The following is a 21005-nucleotide window of genomic DNA, read 5'->3' on the forward strand; positions in this document are numbered from 1 at the left end:
TGTAGCTTGTAGTGTTTCAAGAGGTTTTCTGCATATACGAGCCCTTCATACAATTTACGAAAGGACAGCATGACAAGCTAACGAGCACCATCCCCCACCGTCAATGGGAAAATCCAATATTTTAGGCTTTATCAGAGCAATATTGCAGTTGCTAGTTGATATGTGACCACTAGGTGGCAATCATTAGCTCAGTATAGTAAACGATGCGTATTTGTGATTTGGAGAATATCTGCCCTCTTCTGTTCACTTTATGTCATTGTAATAATAACATTATTTATTAATATATATGATATTTGTTAGGTTTTTTAAATTATTTAAATAAATTGCTATATATTAGTTACAAAAATAATCCTAAATCCTAATTTAGATGACTGTACACACTAAATATCTGTATTTCCTGTGAATTATTTGTATTTGCAGATGGGCTGTGATTCCTATGATGTATCCAGCATCGTATCTATTCAATGTGCCAAGCACGGCCTACGTGGCTTTGTCCTGTATAAATCTGTTCATTGGCATAAACAGCAGTGCCATTACTTTCATCCTGGATCTTTTTGAGAATAACAGGGTAAGTAAAGCTGAACCCCAATATAGAAAATAATATATTGTCTTAGGTTATTTACTTGTTGAAAAAAAACCTCTTCAATTAGTTGTTATATATAAAGATTATAAGCACATTAAAAAAGTTCATGTGACTCTGCATGATCCCTGGTCTGCAGTATGGTTGTGACAACTTCTCATTTCTTCATGGAAATAAATAGAGGTTGTCAGGGCCTAACCCCTTTATTGCAAGTACATTTAAAGGGAATCTGTCACCAGGTTTTTGCTATCTTATCTGAGAGCAGCATGATGTAGGAAAAGGGACCCTCAATCCAACAATGTATCACTTAGTGTACTGAGTGCAGCAGTTGTGATACAGTCAGTGTTTTTAGATGTGGCATGAAGTAGAGCTCAGAAAGCTGCCCCCTGCCCACACCACAGCTTTCTGTGTACATTGCATATTGACAGTGAGCTGTTAATCAGTGCAGGGTGTGGTTGGACCAGGAGGCACGCATGAGTTAGTCTGGCAATGATAATCTCTTGCTGATAAAACCTTCATTGTAAACAGCCCACAGCCTAATAAAAGGCACATGACTGAAATCAGTATCTCAGCCCCTACTTCATGCTGCCCTTAGATTACATAGCAAAAATTTGCTGACAGAAAAGAGAAACTGAAGTTGGCTGAAGTCGGGCTCTCTGATGTCTCACTATTTTAACAGCTGTTTGAGACTTCCTGCTTCTGAGCTGGGAGATACTACTTTGGGGGGAGGAGGCAGGGAGTGTGCAGCATGAAAACACAGTGGGGTCTCTGCTGCTGTCTTAGTTTTTGCTGGATATATTTAGGTAAGAACAGATATAAGCAGAGGTGTATCTAGCCTTTCCTGCACCCGGGGCAAAGGATCAGTTTGGCGCCCCCCCCAAACCTCAGCCATTTGAACCTTAACTCTATTGAAACTGTATGACCAAGCCAAGGTACATTCCTGAATCCCCATAATGTTAAAATAGATACAAATAAAGGTAAAATTAATTGAGACATCAGTAGGTTGCGTTTTTGAATATCCATATTGAATCAGGAGCCCTATATAATTCTCCATACAAAATACGCCCCATATAATCCTGCATAAAGGTTAATAATGGCCCCATAAGATCCTCCATAGACACATTTGCCCAATATAGTGCTGTACAAACCTTGATTATGGCCCCATAAGATGCTCCATAAATATATTTGCGCCATATAGTGCTGCAGAAACGTTGATTATGGCCCCATAAGATGCTCCATACAGACATTTGCCCCATTTTCTGTTGCTGCGATTAAAAAAAAAAAATCTCATACTCACTTCTCCGTCGCTCAGGCCCCCGGCACTTTCAATATTCACCTGACTTCGTTCCGGCGCGGCTCCATCTTCAGCGTCTTCTGCACTGACGTTCAGGCAGAGGGCGCGCATTAACCAGGTCACCGCGCCCTCTGACCTGAGCATCACTGCAGAAGACGCTGAAGACGGAGCGGCGCCGGAACGAGGAGCAGGTGAATATCGCGCATCACTGCACTCCCCCTCCCCATTATACTCACCTGCTCTTGGCACGGTGCAGTCCCCGGTTCCCCAGTGCCACAGCTTCTTCCTGAATTGAGCGGTCACTGTTACTGCTCATTACAGTAATGAATATGTGGCTCCACCCCTATGGGAAGTGGAGCTGCATATTCATTACTGTAATGAGCGGTACCATGTGACCGCTCAGTACAGTAAGAAGCTGCCGGGGAACGAGGGACCTGCAGGGACCGCGCCAGGAGTAGGTGAGTATAATTAGACAGCCCCCGCTCCCCTTCCCCTTATACTGAGTATCTCAGTGTGGGGGCGGCAGAATGCCGCCAATGAGGTGCCTCCTTGGACAGCCGCATCATCAGGCGGCCCGCACATGCCCCGGCTCCCCCCCCCGGATACGCCACTGGGTATAAGATGGATTCCTGTGTATTAAGGATCAGCGTTCGGTTAGGCTGCCGTCACACTATCAGTATTTGGTCAGTATTTTACATCAGTATTTGTAAGCCAAAACCAGGAGTGGGTGATAAATGCAGAAGTGGTGCATATGTTTCTGTTATACTTTTCCTCTATTTGTTCCACTCCTGGTTTTGGCTTACAAATACTGATGTAAAATGCTGACCAAATACTGCTAGTGTGACGGCAGGCTTAGAAACAACTGTGATTACTCTAGTCACAGCATTCTCCTCAATGTTTTGTGACTGTGGCTGCCCATGTTTAGGGAGACTCAGATTAACCCTTTATAAACAGATTATTTATTCTTATGCTGATTAATTCTTTTTTAAGCAGCTATGTCCTCCTCTTGTATATTTAGAGACAGATGTGTCCTCCAATTTTATCTGGGCTGCATAATACACGGGGACCTCTGATTACTCTTACTCCTCATAAATAGCAATATTCAGCATGAAGTAAAGTTCAGGTTCCTGGCAGGACGTGGGGTTCACATTCACCTAATTTGTATTTTGCGGACTCTCCTGCCTATTGGGATGAATTGGTGAATTAATTCACCATGTTTGTGCTTCTCTTTAAGTAAATTCATTAGTAAAATAGGTAAATTGATTCTCCTATTATGTTGTATGGAGCAGTGGAGGAAAAACTATAAAGCATGCCAAAAACTGGCAGATGTGAGCACAAGGCTTCACTTAATCAGGATTATCGGTGGTGCCATAATGCAATGATTCCTAAATATACAAATGTACAATAATGTAATCATGATTGATTATATTGTGAATCATCTTCTCTATGGTCAAGGAGGCAGAACTATCTGGTCACTGACTAATACAGAATTTATAATGTTGGGTGCAGTCAGTGTGTTCAGCACTTTATAGGGACACTATCAGAAATAACATTTACAATATTTTGTTATTTTACAATGTGCAATTAGTTTGATATTTCTTTTACTTTGTTTCAATGTATTTTTTTGCTTGATTCATTCTAGTCTTTATTGAAGTTCAATGAGAAGCTAAAAGATTTGCTCTTAATCTTCCCACACTTCTGCCTGGGGCGAGGACTCATTGATTTGGCAATGAATCAAGCAGTGACTGACGTGTACGCCCGCTTTGGTAAATGCATGGATATTCCTTCAGGGTTACACAAGGGAAATGCTCTACATTTTACCTATGAGAACTGCAGTTCTCCTGAGAAGTTCTCAAGTAGATGTTCCTTGCTGAAAAAGATTATGAGGGAGTGAATATTGTGTCTCCTTATAGTACCCATTCATTGCAAAACTAAGAATGCCAGCTTCTACAGTTTTCGGCCTCTTTCAGTCTTTCCGGTACGTGTGGTGACCGTTTTCACACGTACCGGAGACACTTCTACACGTAGACACATTCAAGTGAATGGGTCTGTGCATGTCAGTGTGTTTCCACGGACCGTTTTTGCAGGCAAAATACATTGACATGTCAGTTTTTTAACAGCAGCACGGGCCGCAAAACATACCGCACAAATGCACACTGATGACACACAGGGATGTCATCCGTGTGTCATCCGTGTGTCATCAGTACCACACGTACCGGCACCAGGGAGGCAGCGGTACAGTTAGCGCTGTTCCCTGTAGCTGGGTGCTGAAGACCGCTCTCATCATTCTCCCTTGCGATCAGCGCGAAAAGGTGAGGATTTGAGAGTTTATTTTCGAGTGCTAACAGTGAGAGGAGGCAGCCTCTGATGGGGCTATTTATCCCATCAGCCTACACCTGCTGCCGCTATTAACAGCAAGAGAAGGCGGCGGCTAATGGGAGTATTCATCAGCTGGCGCCTGCGCCATAAGTAAATAGATAAACTGACGTGAGTTCCCCTGTATTTTTGATAACCAGCCAGGCAAAACTGACAGCTGCGGGCTGCAACTCTAAGCTGTCAGCTTCAGCAAGGCTGGTTATCACGAATGATGGGTCCCTCTCTGTAATTTTACACTGTATTTTTTTTAATTATTTGAATAAATAATTATTACTATAACACTGCGTTTTATTTAGGTGAAGAGCATATAACAAATCCTTTCCAGTGGGAGTTTCTGGGAAGAAATATTATTGTGATGGCCGTTGAAGGAGTCGTGTATTTTGGCCTGAATCTACTTATTCAAAACCGTTTCTTTCTCAGCACTTGGTGAGATATGTTGGACAGTACAACCTCAATAGATCAGACTCTATATAAGGATAATTCCAGAGCATTATGTTATGGCTGATCTGGTGTGGTGGATCCACTAAGCCATAGGTCAGAGTGATTATGTCAATTAGCTCCCTACGAAAAGGAAAAGGACTCTCTCACTGGTGTCACCTACAGAGGAAGCTACAATGTAAGTCAATGTCCACCCCCTGAAAGGGAACCTGACACCAGGATTTTCCCACCACCTTTCAGCCGTATGTTCAGCCCTGTGTATAAGTCTACTAGCCTCCCTTCAAAGCAAAACAAACCTCTTTCATTTTATTCACCCACAAGGCGGTCCGGTCCGATGGGCGTCACTGGTCTTGGTCTGGCGCCTCCTTTGTTATTGCAGTGCCGTCCCCTTGCTTAGTGAGTATGACGCTTTCTACGTCATCCCCACAGTGTTCCCCATCACGCTCCTGTGCAGGCGTACTTCTCTGACATGACTAGGGCAGAGCCAAGTACTGCATTGTGCATGCGCCGACACTCTTTGGCCTCTCCCCGCTCATGTGCAGAACAGTAGTTTGCTCTGCCATCAGCAGGGAAGAGAGCAGGAGCGCCACGGGGAACACTGTGAGGATGACATAGGGCACATCATCCACATGAAGCAGAGAAGGAGGACAGCAATCTCAAGAAGAGAGGAGGCGCTGGACCAAGAGCAACAACGCCCATCAGACTGGACCGCCCCATTGGGGAGTATAATAAAAGGTTTTTATTTGGTTTTGCAGCGAGGCAAGGAAACTTATATACAGCATTACAGAATGCTGAAAGGTGGTGGCCGAAGGTTATTTCGGAAAAACCTGGTTCCCTTTAAAGAGCCTTATAACATGCCTGGAGAAAAACATGTTGCAAGGCTGATTTATTATGTTTTACTTATACAGCGCCAATATATTCCTCAGCGCTTTACAGACATCACCATCGCTGTCCCCAATGTGGCTCACAATCCAACAGTGCTAACCACTGAGCCACCACGCTGCCCAAGTCTTGTTAAAGGGTCAGACATTGTCTTGCAGAGTAGCCAGAAGAAAGCTAATTTGCATGTTTTTCCATGAGACTCCATACTCTGGTTTTCTTAAAATAAGCCAATGAAAACACATACAAATAGAAGGAAACAGAGCACTCATGTGAAGGGGGGATGAGATGTCAGGTGGAATAAATGCGGCTAAACAAGTGCAGCTCTTTATGACATGGAAAGGTCCGAGGTGCACCATTGACCATCGTTGCAGTGTTTAGAATAGGAATCCTCATTTGTTATTTTTCACGTGTATTGCAGGTTTGCACAACCTCCCAAAGATCATATAGATGGAGAAGATGAAGATGTTGCACAAGAGAGAAATAGAGTGATAAAGGGTGGAGGAAAGAAGGATATATTACGTCTAGAGGAATTAACAAAGGTAAATTATTGCATTTGGTTACATATGACAATAGCTGACTGAAGAATAAGCACAAGATGCAGACTTGATATTTATTAATATATTTAACTCCTTTCTGAAGTTGGATGGGATAGTACATCCGACATCAGAACCCCCTCTTTTATGCGGGCTCTGGTGGTGAGCCCACCTCAAAGCCACGACATGTCAGTTGTTTTCAACAGCTGACATGTGCCCGCAATAGGCGCGGGCGGAATCACGGTCCACCCGCACCTATTAACTAGTTAAATGCCACTGTCAAACTCTGACAGCGGCATTTAACGCACGCTTCCGGCCGGAAATACACGCACCGCTGACCCCTGTCACGTAATCGGGGGTCAGCGGTGCATCGGCATGACAACCAGAGGTCTCCTTGAGACCTCTACCTCTATGGTTGTTGATGCAGGATTGCTATGAGCATCACCTCTGAGCATCGCCTTTATGTAGCAGAGCCGATTGAGGCTGTTGAAGCATGCCAAAATTAAAAAAAAAGTTTTTCAAAACATAAAAAAATATAAAAGTTTAAATCACCCCCCTTTCGCCCCATTCTAAATAAAACGATTAAAAAAAAAAAAAATCAAACCTACACATATTTGGTATCGCCGGGTTCAGAAACGCCAGATCTATCAATAAAAAAATATTAACCTGATCGCTAAACGGCGTAGTGAGAAAAAAAAATCAAAATGCCAGAATTACATTTTTTTGGTCACCGCGACATTGCATTAAAATGCAATAATGGGCGATCAAAAGATCTTATCTGTACAAAAATGGTATCATTAAAAACGTCAGCTCAGCATGCAAAAAATAAGCCCTCACCCAAACCCAGATCACGAAAAATGGAGACACTACAGGTATCGGAATATGGCGCAATTTTTTTTAGCAAATTTTGAAGGTTTTTTTCACAACTTAGATGAAAAACAAACCTAGACATGTTTGGTGTGTATGAACTCGTAATGACCTGGAGAATCATAATGGCAGGCCAGTTTTATCATTTAGTGAACCTAAAAAAAATGCCAAACAAAAAAAAAAGTGTAGGATTGCACTTTTTTTTGCAATTTAACCGCACTTGGAATTTTTTTCCCATTCTCTAGCACACGACATGGTAAAACCAATAGTGTCATTCAAAATTACAACTCGCCCCACAAAAAATAAGCCCTCACATGGCCATATTGATGGAAAAATAAAAAAGTTATGGCTCTGGGAAGAAGGGGAGCAAAAAACGAAAATGCAAAACCAAAAAAAGCTCCAGTCATGAAGGGGTTAAAGGAAATCTGTCATCAGGTTTTTGTATGATGTAGGGTCAGAGACCCTGATTCCAGCAATGAATCACTTACTGGGCTACTTGGTGTAGTTTTGATAGAATCTCTGTTTTCTCTGCTACAGTTCTAGCAGTGCTCAGAATGCTGAGCTGCGTATAACTCCGCCCACACCACTGATTGGCAGCTTCATGTGTCCACTGTATATTGTCAGTGAGCTGCTAATCAGTGGTGGGGGTGGGGTTACACTGATTAGCTGGTCTGGCTTGCTACTTTTTTTCTTCAAAAACATTTCTACACAGGCATATTATTGTTAAGTGTCCTAACTTTATGTTTTCCTAATTATTTGACTCAGATTTATGCTGGTAAACACACCCCTGCTGTTGACAAGCTCTGCATTGGTGTACGACCTGGAGAGGTATGCTCAGAGAGAATTTTAAAACAGATCATTTTACCCTTTCCTATGCTTGATTTTCATGTTGTATGCACATGCTACTCAGTATATGAAGGTGAGACACAGGAAACATGAGTTCTTTTTGGAATCTTGGGGAAATCTTCCTCAGGGCAACCGTTAATTATAATTCTTCACAGTAGAGGGGAGGTACGGTTAACGGTTTGCAGGCACAATGCTATAACACATTTCTGAGCTGAAGTTGATCACAGGGGTTATATTCAAGCTTCTTTTCATCACACAGAATCAGTTCTCTTCATGCAATGCTTCATCAACATATATGAAAGTCTCTTTAGAGATAACTTCTCTTCACACACAGTGTCTTAACCTAAGCAGAACTGTACCTTGCTCATGCAGTGTTGTGGGGGGAGGGGGATGAGTCCGGTGCTGTAGCTCTCTCACTTCTATCTTGAGGTAATAAAGATGCTCCTGACTGTCCTGACTGCTTCTATGATTACAGCAGGCACTTCCCAGTAAGAATTGGTCTATACAGTGTGTCTGACCAGTCTTACAACAAATCTAAATCAACAGTGCAACTTCCACCTGTCACATTCACGCAGATTTTACCGTTTGCAATGTAAAGGGTGATAACTGCATCACATCTGCAGCAAAACGTGCAATCAAATCCAGATATAATACTCCCTCGTGAATTATTGATACCTGTTCTTGGGATCATTTTTAGTAACCACTATAAAAAAAAGTGAGAACCATTTTGTTTTCTGTTTTGTCAGTTGAATAAATTATTTCACATAACATTAGGCATAATGAGTAGTATATTTACAGCGGACTGTTTGGTCACACGAAGGATAACATTACCAGGGTTGGAGAATAGGTTTGCCAAAACTTTATTTGAAGCCTTGCACATAGTAATGGTTCACTGCCCAAAACAGAGTAACAAAATAAAGACGCACCCATACCAGCTTCATGAGGTTATGCTGCAAAGATGACATAAAATGCAAATAAGAAAATGACCCTCTATACAGAACTGCCAAGAAATGCCGGGAGATTTCAGCTCTAAAGGTTGCAGGTTCGTAAGCGAAATTCTGTGAAATAACACAGACTGTAATATAACACAGACTGTAACTCACATATAAAAATGTTATGCAATGTATTTAAACAAAATGTGAAAAAAGAAACAATCGGCTCACCTGTCTAGGTGCATGGTAAAATGCTCCAGTAATAGCAACAGCCCAAACAATGGCCGGCACTCACATCTTCTTAAAAGAATAACTTTATTGATCCTGTAGTGTAAAAGGCACAAAAAATGGTTGAACACAAAAGCACAAAAATTCAAAAGGCAGAAAAGAAAGATCCGCTGTGCTCCCAGGCAACATGCTTCAGACCTGCAAGGTCCTTTGTCAAGAACTATGATACTATGAAAAACCTCCAATAGATTATATTGAAAAAACAAAATATTTCCCTGGAAGTAATCTTTGCCTCATTTATTTGTTGTTGTTTTTTTGGTGGAGAGGGGGAACTGCACATAATTAAAATTGCTCATTCCTTTTATCTAGTGTTTTGGTCTTCTGGGTGTGAATGGAGCTGGGAAGACCACCACTTTCAAGATGTTGACTGGAGACATTGATGTGACATCAGGCGATGCCACTGTAGCTGGATACAGGTAACTTTGGATTAGAAAAATAATTAATTCTGTTGAATCCATAATTCTACCTTAAAAATCATAGTGTTTAAAAAGGATCTGTCCGTCTTTTCACGATTCTGTCGTAAATATTACTATTCTTCACGAGATTCTGGAGAATCTTTTCCTAGAACTCTATATTGTGCTGTTCATCTTTTATTACTCATTGTGACAGGGACACTGGCGCTGTATGTGAGGGGAGATATATGTCATGAAGATTACTTTCTTCCATGATCTGAAACCCATGCTATGTGCTGAAGGGGTTAACCAGCCATGATAAGGGTCTGGGTTTTTGTGAGTAGGTGAGAGATGGGTGGGACGCCTACTCACCTTATCTCCACCTCAAGGGTGTGGCTGGGGAGTTAACTGTTATTTTTTTTTCTCTGTTTTGTGTGTTTGGAGAGGAACATCTCCAGATGTGGCTCCAGGAGGAGCTGAGGACTTTGAGTGTTCCCTGCGGGTGAATCTTGCAGGAAAAAGGACTTGATTGGACTTTCTTTTTGTTTTGCCATTAGGCCAGAAAGGCCATGTTTATTTTGTTCAACCCTGCTTCGGTTTATGCTGTGCTTTATTAAACCTGCAGGTGATTAACCATAAGAAGCGTTCATGTGTTTACCTCTACAAGCAGCTGAGTGAGTCAACCCCTCACATCAGGAATATTTATGAAATAATTAACAACTGGGTGTTTACATTCTACTTGTCAAAAGGGTGTGTCCCTGATTAGTGTGACATGTTCTACACCAATTGGACAACAATACTATGTGCAGGGCCATATCCCCAACTAGTAGGTAATAGGGTTGAGCGAAACGGATCGTTCATTTTCAAAAGTTGCCGACTTTTGGCAGAGTCGGGTTTCGTGAAACCCGACCCGACTCCAGCGTGGGATCGGCCACGTGGTCGGCGAACTTGGCGCCAAAGTCGCGTTTTGTATGACGCCTTCCCCGCCATTTTTTCAGCCAATTAAGGAGTGTGGGCAGCGTGATGACATAGGTTCCGGCCTGGTTTCTGCGGCGTCATAGAGCCATATTACCGTTTGGGCTGCAGTGATTTCCGCAGTCAAACACAACATATGAGAGAGAGAGAGAGAGAGAGAGAAAAAAAAAAAAAAATTCCACATTGACTTGCATTGGGTTTCATGTTCGACTTTACAGTAGAATCGGCCGATTTCACGCGATCCGACTTTCGAGAAGGTCGGGTTTCACAAAACCCAACTCGATCCTAAAAAAGCAAAAGTCGCTCAACCCTAGTAGGTAACAACAGGAATGGCACAAGGTGCACTAACAAACAACGCTACAGAATTGTTACATTATAGGAAATATGAGGATTTATTAAAACAGACAGGTGAGGTGATGGGTCTTCTTTACCCCTTGTAAACAACACCATAAGTAAAATGTACTTTTACCATGATTGTGTAATTTGCGCTCTATGCTGCGTGATCCTGTATCATTTGCAGGTACCAGTTGCACATTTTGTTCTTTAAGTCACAATACAGGTGACGATGTCATTGTTGTACTATAGGTTCCCCAAATAATTTTAATTTATCAGTTCTATATTAAAGTCTATGCACACCTATATACATAATTTTATATTGTTTATTTGCTTTCTAAATGCAAAGTTAAACAACTTTCTAAATAGTCTTTATTGAAAACATTCCACCATTTAGCTGCTGCAAGCCCTATACATAGATGAGGGCTCAGCAAAATTGTTACAAATCCATTAGAGCACCTACTTAAACTGACAACTCTTGCTACTCTCCCTACCTTCTCTCTGACATTGGACAGGGTTGTACACAGATCTTCACACTGTGAGCAAGGGAGAAAGCATGTGCAGTCTCAGGGAGGTTAGAGAAAACAGTCTATGGGAAAAGAAGGAAGAAACACGAAGAGGAAATAAGTGCAGGATAGAAGCTGTGCTGATATATGAGCTAATAAATACAGCAGGAACAAGGATACACACAGATCACACATTCAGCCTATATGTCTGGGAGAGACACTCCTATCAATACAAATATGATCCTTGGATCAGGGTACAAACTGCATATCAGGGGGTCTGAAAATGAATGAAGGGATGAAGATTTCAGACTGAAACTGCAATTTTATTAAATAAAGGTAGCCATTAAAATATAGAAAAAATATTTTTCTATGTCAAAGGTGTCTATAGAATTTTAATATGTAAGTCTATAGCTAGAGCAAGGTATGGCTTATGGACGACCAATTGTTGCACTCCCTAACCTCTGATCTATTTATTGATGTTACAGGAGAAGTGATCATCCCAGATAACATAATGACAAGTGACATTAATCAAGGGGTATTATGTAATATGCATTTAGCTTTCTATCTGACGTCCGTGGACAGAACCATCTGAGCTCTTATCTCTAGGCATCGCCATTATACCTGTACTCAGCTCTTCTATTCTGCTTACCGTTCCTTTTAATACCAGATATTTTATTGTTATTACACTTACCCGATTGCAAGCATTACCATTTAGAAAGACTTGTTCGAAGCCAAGTATTAGAACATTGCTGTAAATATTAGGTTTCTGTGCGCCATCATCGATTTGCACTTTGCTGCCTTTTCACATGTTATTCCTCAGGCGATCATAAATTTTACCAGGACTTTTAGACTGTGGTAAGTGGAGGAAAAGCAAAAGTAGTGGAATCATAAGCGATGAATGCTCACTTTCATTATAGTAATAGAATTTATATTACCGGAGTTTTCTGATAGTAAGAGGTTTATGCCTCGTCACTCAGGGCAGCAGTCATCTGTGGTTTCCACTCAGTTCAATAGAGAGGAGGCCACGTGTGTAATCACGTCTAGTGGATTGGGCAAATTCTCAGTATCAAGAGTCCGAGGAGCCCTTTGGTATCCGTTGAGGTCCATACAGTTATGAGTTTCCATGTCAAACAGGTTAAAGTTTATTATTTTGCATAAACTTTCAACATAACGTAAACGGCTTTTCTTCAGCCAAAACATTCAGTAACAAAAACAAAGTCCTTTCTCAGGGTGGTCAGAAGAAAGTAGCATGGTCTCACCCACAGAGCAGTACAGGCAATGCTTATCCGCAGTCTGTTCACCATTATTGATCTTTTCCTCTCCAACACTACAGACCACACCTGAGCCAACCCAGCTGCCTTATGTAGGACCTGCAAGTCCCAGACTGGAACATATGGGAGCGACCTTTCCCACCCAAGCTCTTTTAGTCGCTCCTAAATCCCTGACCCACAATCTGATCCATTAAAATTCCTCTCAGTAACCTATTGTCACTGGAGCACTCTGTTTGAGGATTTGTATCACTGCCACATACCTGCCGTCTAGGACTTTACCTCCTGCTTTTCTACAGTATAATAATAATTCTAACATTATAATTATACAGCCATTCTACTATGGATCTTCAAAGTAAATCCCATCCCTTGTAGATTGTGAGCCCTCGGGGGCAGGGTCCTCTCTCCTCCTGTACCAGTTGTGACTTGTATTGTTCAAGATTATTGTACTTGTTTTTATTATGTATACCCCTCCTCACATGTAAAGCGCCATGGAATAAATGGCGCTATAATAATAAATAATAATAATAAATGCACCAGTCTCACTAGGTCTAAGGGATCGATTTAATAATGTATGCAGTTTGTGTTAGGAGATCTAGTAACAGATCTGCATTAATCAAATTATCACACACATATATATATATATATATATATATATATATATATATATATATATATGTGTGTAAAAAAGAAAGCAGCACACAAAAAATAGAAAAGGTGGGCTTTTAATGCCTGGACGGCGTTTTTTTTGTGTGCTGCTTTCTTTTTTACTTTTATATTGAAGCCATTGGAACCCTGGTTTGGGAAGCTTTGCACCACAATTGCGGTAATATTGATGCTGTTCCTATTTTTTTCTTTATATATATATATATATATATATATATATATATATATATATATATATATATATATATATATATATATATATATATATATAGATAGCACCCCCTTAAGACTACCACAATAGCAAAGATTTTCTTAACAACCTAATGACACTGCTAGAATTCATAAGCTGATGCCATCAGCGCTGAGACGTGCCCTCCCCTCTCTTCTACTGCCCAGAAACACATAAACATGTTGTGCCGGGTACGTGCTTTGGCACGATGCAGAAAGTCAATATGCCCCTTTATTTGCATAGTATAAAAAAACACCATCAGCAAAATGAATCTGTTTTTGTAAAGGGTTTATGTCCAATCTGACGGGTCGTGTTCACAACATGTTTTTGATATCTGGACTATTAGGGTGGAAAATACAGCTCAGCAGTCTGATGGTTCAGTGTGTTTCTGCCACCCGCCGCCCAGGAAGATGCTTATTCTCTGCGGAATGTGTGTCTGAATCTGCCAGTGATCAATACAGTATTAGTGATCCCATCGGGAGGGCTTAACAGAGAACGTAGGAAAGGAGGGAGGTTGAGGTTGAGGAGTAGGACTAACTTGAAATAAAAAAAAAAAGGATATTCTAATTTTTGCAAATTATTTTTTTTTTTGTATATAAAAAAGAAAAAGTTAAACAATTTTCCAATGCATATCATTTTTTTCTGTAAATTCTTCACAGTTTTTAACCACTTAAGAACACTGCCTTGGGTATTATTACATTAAGCATTCAAAATTACATAACTCTCTATTTTTTTCTTCGAATGTATGAGAGCTTGGTTTTTTTTTGCATGATAGGTTGTACTTTTTAATGCCGCCAATTATGGGTACATATAAGTTATTGATTAAAGGGGTTATCCAAGACTGTCATTTTTTTACTTTGGGCCTAAAAACTAAAGCAGGAAGTTGCTTATAGAGATAACTTCCTGTCTGTTCTGTCTCAGAGCGGTCACTGACTGCTCCTGCTGGCAATTCAGCTGCTCCACGTCTACAGAGCAGTTCTTCCTCTTCCGGGCTGTTCTGTCGACAGGGCATGAATGCTGACGTCATGCTGATTGACAGCCGACTCCATACAGTTATACAGAAGGGAGACAGCTATCAATCAGCATGTCAGCAGTCACGCCCCATCAGCGGAGTATAGCGGAGTGGAAGGCAAGCCGCTGCTCCGTCAATCAGCGGAAGCCTCGGATTCACCGGCAAGTACGGTCTGTGACAACTCTGTGCTGGCAGAGATCAACACCGGGCACAACAGGCAGGTAGTTAGCAACTACATGTCTGTTAGTTATGTCCATAATAACTACATTTAACAGTCCTGGATAACCCCTTTTAAGGAGTTTTGTGGGGCTCTACATAAATTTCTGCAGTTACCTTTTGTGATGACAGAGTGCCGAATCCTGTCAGTATGCAAGGTGCGCACTGTGATTGATTCCTCTGCCGATTTTAGATTCTCATCTGCTCTTCTCAATGTTCTATTAAGAATATCAGATGAGAAGCTAGTCGTCACTTGACTAAGTACGCAAATCGCATCCTTATGGTCACAACACCAGAAATGCTTAATGTGCCTGCAAAAAACACTTAACTTTTATTATCTCCTTCCTGGTAGAAATGAAAAAAAGGATCACAAAGACAAACAAACAGTTCTTTCTTTGTGTTTCCATATACCAAAAGCGATATACTTTTTAGGGCTTGTATTTTGTGTGACGAGCTGTAGTGTTTATTGGTACCATATTCATTAGAGGTTATCATCTTTATTTTTAGAAAAGTATTTTTAGTAATAACAGGGGATCAGATTAAACCTACTTATGGTAATTGTATTGGGTTATTGTTTTTTTTACTTTCCAGTATACTGACCAATATAGCCGACGTGCACCAGAACATGGGCTACTGTCCGCAGTTTGATGCCATTGATGAGCTGTTGACGGGTCGCGAGCATCTGCAACTATATGCGCGTCTAAGGGGAGTTCCACAAGATGAAGTGGCTATGGTAAAACCATATTTTAGCCTGAGAACACAAATTATTAGAAATTGTCTTGTAAAAGTGTATTTACCATTATATTGTTTTTTATTTTTTTTTTAAGAAACCTTGGAAAAAATACTTGGAAAGTAGTGGCTATCTGTTCCCACAATTATTCTAAAGCAGTATTATAGCAGGCAGCATTACGTTCATCTCTAGTGATGGGAACAGGCATAATGGCTAATCTGTTATTTCCCAGGTTGCAGATTGGGGGATTGAAAAATTGGGCCTTAAAAGATATGCAGACCAACCAGCGGGCACTTACAGTGGTGGAAACAAGCGCAAGCTGTCAACTGCGATTGCTCTTATCGGATGCCCTCCGGTGGTATTGTTGGTAGGTTTTAGGTATTTTTTTTTATTGTGGGTGAATAAACCTTTATAAATCTTCATTGTTTCTTCACCATGCAATCACTTTCCTCATCTCCTGCTTTTCTCTTCATTTACCTATAACTAAATCAATCAGCCTATTATAGGTACTGTACATTATTATTCTTTTAATGGGATCCCCAGATCTGTTTGCACGTTCAGGATTTGGTCAGTATTTTCCATCAGTATTTGTAGCCAAAACCAGGAGTGGGTGATAAATACAGAAGTGGTGACGTGTCTCTATTATACTTTTCCTCTGATTGTTCCACTTCTGATTTTGGCTTACAAATACTGATGTCAAATGCCGAACATGTGATCGTGGCCTTAAGACTATAATTTTTTTTTAGTTGATCATTTGATTCCTATCTGAAAACTTTTCTAAGTTGTCTTCATTAAAAATATTTTACCATTTTCTAGCTGATGTCTGCAAATCCTTATATCAAGCTGAGTGTTTGGAAAAAATACTACAAATCTGTCAGAATCCTGCCCTTGGGTCTGATGGCTCTCTGCTATCCTCCTCCTTTCTCTCAGTGTTAGAGAAAGCAGAAAGTGGGAGCAGGTTTTACAAAGATCTGCAGTAGATTAAGAATAAAGTAAATCAGGGAGCATAGAAAAAATGCAATAGAAAAGATGGACAGGAAATAAGTGCAGGATAGAAGCTGTGCTGATATATGCGCTAAGGCAGCAGTTCCCTAGATACACACACCTTACATCCAGCCTACATTACTGAGAAACTCACACAAAAGATAAAATGTAAAACTTCGATCAGACTGCAAATTATAAGAATATTGTAGACAGAAATTCAGTGCAATAAACCAATAGTAGCCTCTAACATATATAAAGATTGTGACTCTATAAGAGGACATACAGCCATGTGCATGACACCTTTCTCTTGAGTCTAACAATATTGCTGACCTTGGGAGGATCAGGTCGGGATTATATAGTGCTATGTAGTTTGTAAATACCTCTGGATTTATGAACATTATTGATTTAAGCGTTACATCCCCCATATATTAAGACATGTCTTTTTTAAGCCAGTAGACAAACCTTACATTTGGCTTTAATCTTCTATATAAATGCCCAACCTTCCATGTGACAACAGTTTTGAAATGCCCCTATAGAAATAATAAATGTGCACTTTTAGGATGAGCCGACCACAGGGATGGATCCTCAGTCACGGCGCTTCCTGTGGAATTCTATTGTCAGTATCATCAAGGACGGCCGAGCCGTGGTCCTGACCTCACACAGGCATGTTCATTTTTATAAGAATGTCCTTAGTGTGTACAATCCCGTGCATAATACCATAATAACTGTATTGTCCTCTGCTTTCTTCAGTATGGAGGAATGTGAAGCTCTCTGTACTCGTCTCGCCATAATGGTCCAGGGAACCTTTAAATGTCTAGGAACCATTCAGCACTTAAAATATAAGTATGTTGTTTCACATTTTACACATGTAATTTTGTTATGCTAACTCCATTATCATTACTTCTGTTATTGTTTCTATTTTATATATTATCTTGAAGATTCAGAGTCCAACATTTTTGGAAGTGTCATGGACATCAGACTTGAAATGAATGTATTTATAACTCCATTTTGCACCTTGTATGGGAAAAAATTGTACCGGTGTAGAAAATAATCAGACATGACTCATGCACACGAGTCTAATTTATTATTATTATTTTTATCTATGCAAATCGATAGGATAGGATAGAGTTTTTTCCATTAATAGTGCACACAAGTGCTACCTATGGATCTTTTGATTTGAAGAGGTTATTTTAATTTCAGCCAATCAGCCAATTCAGCCTTGATGACAAATTGTACCTGATGATTTTCTATTCTAGCCAAAAATGGCTGAAATCCAAAGATCCGCAGAAAGCACTTGTGTGGACTTTGTGAAAGGTCTATCCTATTGCACAACCGCACAGGGGCCTATGCGGAAATGGGACCACTACTACTTCTAAAGCAGATGGAATTGGACATTATGATGAGCTATTGGTCTGGAAAAGGCCCATACTGTATATTCTTGCACCCCTAGGGGCCCTTTTCTGTGTCCCCCAGTGTACACATTAGACTAACATCAGCCTAACCCACCAATATCAACGAGTTCAGCCAATAGTTTAACGTGAATGGGGGCATCAACAGAAACTGGAATGTCCAATTTCGCACTACCGATCCTTTTGGTCTCTACGAGCTAAGCTGCCACCAGAAGAGACTGACGGTGACTCTCTCGTAGGCGCTCAGCCAACACTCCTGCCTATGGGAGAGTCAGGCACTATAGCTGCCAGCTGAACCACCATTTGGCCAACAGCCTTCTAAAATATATAGGGGGGTTTAGTTTTCACTCTGTATTCTGTTTCTCAGATTTGGAGATGGCTATATCGTTACCTTGAAGATCAGAGCACAGACGCCAGGATTGGCCCCTGACCCAGGACCGGCAGAGAAGTTTATACTGGCAAACTTTCCAGGCAGCTTACAGCGAGAGAAACACTACAACACGCTACAGTATCAGATCTCCTCCTCTTCCCTGGCCAAGATATTCCAACTTCTTATCTCCAACAAAGACACCCTTCACATTGAGGAATACTCTGTGTCCCAGACTACGCTAGACCAGGTAATCATCAGTCACGGGGATCTGGTGCCACGTTTGTGATATCCTAACGATATCAAATTAACTAAAGTGGGTTCAAACAGGCTGGAAATACTACTGCATTTATGGTTAGTTTTTTATTCTTTTTATTGAGAAACACATGTTCATTTTAAGGGCAGCACATGGATAAGGCTTGTACCAGGTACACATCCTATTAGTGTTAGGTTAGCACTAGATTAGTGCCCCCCAAATGGACAGACATCCCAAAATCCCCCCAGCAAACACTTAAGGGCCCGGCTGCATCCTGTACAAAGATGAAAAATGTGCAACCATAAGATGTAGTGCATTAGCGTTGTGACCTGGGCTTGGTAAATATAGCGGCCTTTTTTCTGATTTTTTTATATAACTTTAGGTATCTGTCCTTCACTTGTGCCTACTTTTTGTTGACTTACTTTACACTAGTTATTTGCCAATATGCTTGTGCATAGCAATAATACATTTGGAGCAAATTACGACTACAATTAGCATGTACGTTTTCAAGCTGAGATAACAAGTTTTAAGAGTGTGACACACACACTTCTTTTTAGTACAAAAATCTTAACAGAATTTTGGTTCCTGCACCTATCAGGCATTTGTGCCTTTCCTATGGCTTTTCCATAAATTCTTGTTAATTTGAGGGAGTATTTATTATGGCCCTGTAAACACTCTGTATGGTGCGCGTCTTACAAAAATTATTCTAGTGGTTACAATTCTCGTAAGGCTTCAGATTTCAAGCCAATGTGTCACAAGATTTCACAATGCAGGCTGCATACATTATTTAATAGGTTTCTTACAACTGATAAGGATGCTGCACTTTGAAAAGTGAGTTAATATCCAGCAGATTTTTCACTCACTTAGCCTGATTGACATCTCCTTAGTATTCCTCCTCCCTGCTGGGATCTCACCCTGATCGGTACAAGCTGCAGATGTCAGTGAGCCTGGGTGCATAAAGAGTGAATACATTTGGACTCGTGAGCTATTTCATTCTATAACTGGTCTCAAAATACACATATTACCATTATTATATAGCCATTCTATTCCATTCTTTTTTCCCCACCTCTCCCCTATCCAGTACGCTTCGCTCCAATTTTTAGCAGATAAAACTTCTTTTAATCACTTCATACCTATAGTAGAAACTTCTACTTTTCCATTTACAGGTATTTGTAAACTTTGCTAAACAGCAGACGGACGATGAGGATATCCACCTACATCCCCGAGCGGCTGGAGCATCTCGAGAAATTAGAGTTGCACCAGCTCCATCACGAAAGGCATCATAAAGATCAGGCTACATCTGCCCTAGGCATCGGGGCATAGGACCGGATGGTGATGGTGTTTTTCTGAAATGTGAAATTGTGTCTACAAGCACAAAAGAAGCTGTTACTTTTGACATTTGCTTCAATCTGAGCCAAGTTTTAGGGCAGTGTCCCAGCACACTCCAGCAATGAGGCATGGCGGATACACTCTTGGTGGTCACTTCCGTCTGCTGCTCTCTCCTATGCGGGCCAGTGTTGTAGAGTGATGTTGCTTGGCACGTAGGTTCGGGTTGTGCCAGGTCTATACAGAGGGCAATTCATGACAGTTTAGCGATTATAGCTTCTGATAGGAACCAATGTCAATCAAATCAGTGAAAAGGCAAATTTCGTGAATGCCATAATTATTTTCCTGCATTTCTAAAAAAAAATAAAACAAAGGTATCACACATTTTGTGATACATTTTGAGAACTTATTTCACATCAAGAGGATTCTCACCTATAGAAAGAAATGTTTTCGTATGTATATGTGTTTCAGCAGTACAATATCAGCAGCTATAAGGAAACATTTCTCTGCTTGTCGTACAGCGAAGACTCAGAAATACGAAGGCTAGCAGATGAGAATATTTGTAATTGGGAGTAATATTGCAATGTATTTGCTAACTTTGATTTGGGAATAGATTTACTTTGTTTGTTTTTTTTCATATGCTTAATAACAAATAAAATGTAGTGAATTGAATCTCCATTCTTAAGTTTATCATGTACGGCTATGATATTAATGCATGTCATTGTAATAAAACAGACACTATAAGATTTGACCTCTTACATTGTGAGCGGTGACTTCCCCAGGATTTCAGAGCATTCCTTTTTTAAGTACAAATGATTTTCATAACAGTGAACACGCCGGTACATTTTTCAGATCCCATTGGTGAATATCGGTATACTTGTGTGCAAGCTCGGACTGGCCCACTGGACAGCAGGTGAATCCACTGGTGGGCCCCTGTGAATTGTGAATAAATGGGCCCATCTACACCCTACATGAGCAATGTGAATGCCTTTGATTCACTATTTACAAATAAAAGGCAGAATCTAATCATTCACAAAAAATACAATCCAGTATAATAATATTACATAGAATCATAGGTAAACTTGTGTAATATGGTCAGTTTATTTTTACTTGTAGTTTAAAGGGGTTGTACAGGCTTGAAGTTCCAGTCTGCAATAACTCTGATTACAGACTTGGTGCCAGTACCGGATCTGCAGCGTGACTGCAAGTATGTGATTGGCATTCATATGGTCACGTGCAGACTAGACATGTGCAACATCGCGAAACACAAGTGAATTGAGCGAGGCTGGATATGTCTAGT

General features: G+C 40.6%; 1 protein-coding gene across 1 annotated transcript in view; it reads left to right on the forward strand.

The window, feature by feature from the left end:
• The window catches only part of ABCA4 (ATP binding cassette subfamily A member 4), a 218507-nt gene extending 198056 nt beyond the window's left edge, over window positions 1-20451 (forward strand). The window contains exons 40-51 of the mRNA XM_077277785.1: window positions 421-568; window positions 3517-3640; window positions 4547-4676; window positions 5989-6109; window positions 7736-7798; window positions 9346-9452; window positions 15225-15366; window positions 15596-15730; window positions 16907-17010; window positions 17098-17190; window positions 18124-18373; window positions 19546-20451. Of these exons, the coding sequence (XP_077133900.1) occupies window positions 421-568; window positions 3517-3640; window positions 4547-4676; window positions 5989-6109; window positions 7736-7798; window positions 9346-9452; window positions 15225-15366; window positions 15596-15730; window positions 16907-17010; window positions 17098-17190; window positions 18124-18373; window positions 19546-19665 (1537 nt within the window). The 3' untranslated portion in view covers window positions 19666-20451. The remainder of the gene's footprint in view (window positions 1-420; window positions 569-3516; window positions 3641-4546; window positions 4677-5988; window positions 6110-7735; window positions 7799-9345; window positions 9453-15224; window positions 15367-15595; window positions 15731-16906; window positions 17011-17097; window positions 17191-18123; window positions 18374-19545) is intronic.
• Window positions 20452-21005: the final 554 nt, after the last annotated feature.

The sequence above is a fragment of the Ranitomeya variabilis genome, chromosome 8 (genome assembly GCF_051348905.1).
Source record: "Ranitomeya variabilis isolate aRanVar5 chromosome 8, aRanVar5.hap1, whole genome shotgun sequence".
NCBI classification, from domain to species: Eukaryota; Metazoa; Chordata; class Amphibia; order Anura; family Dendrobatidae; genus Ranitomeya; species Ranitomeya variabilis.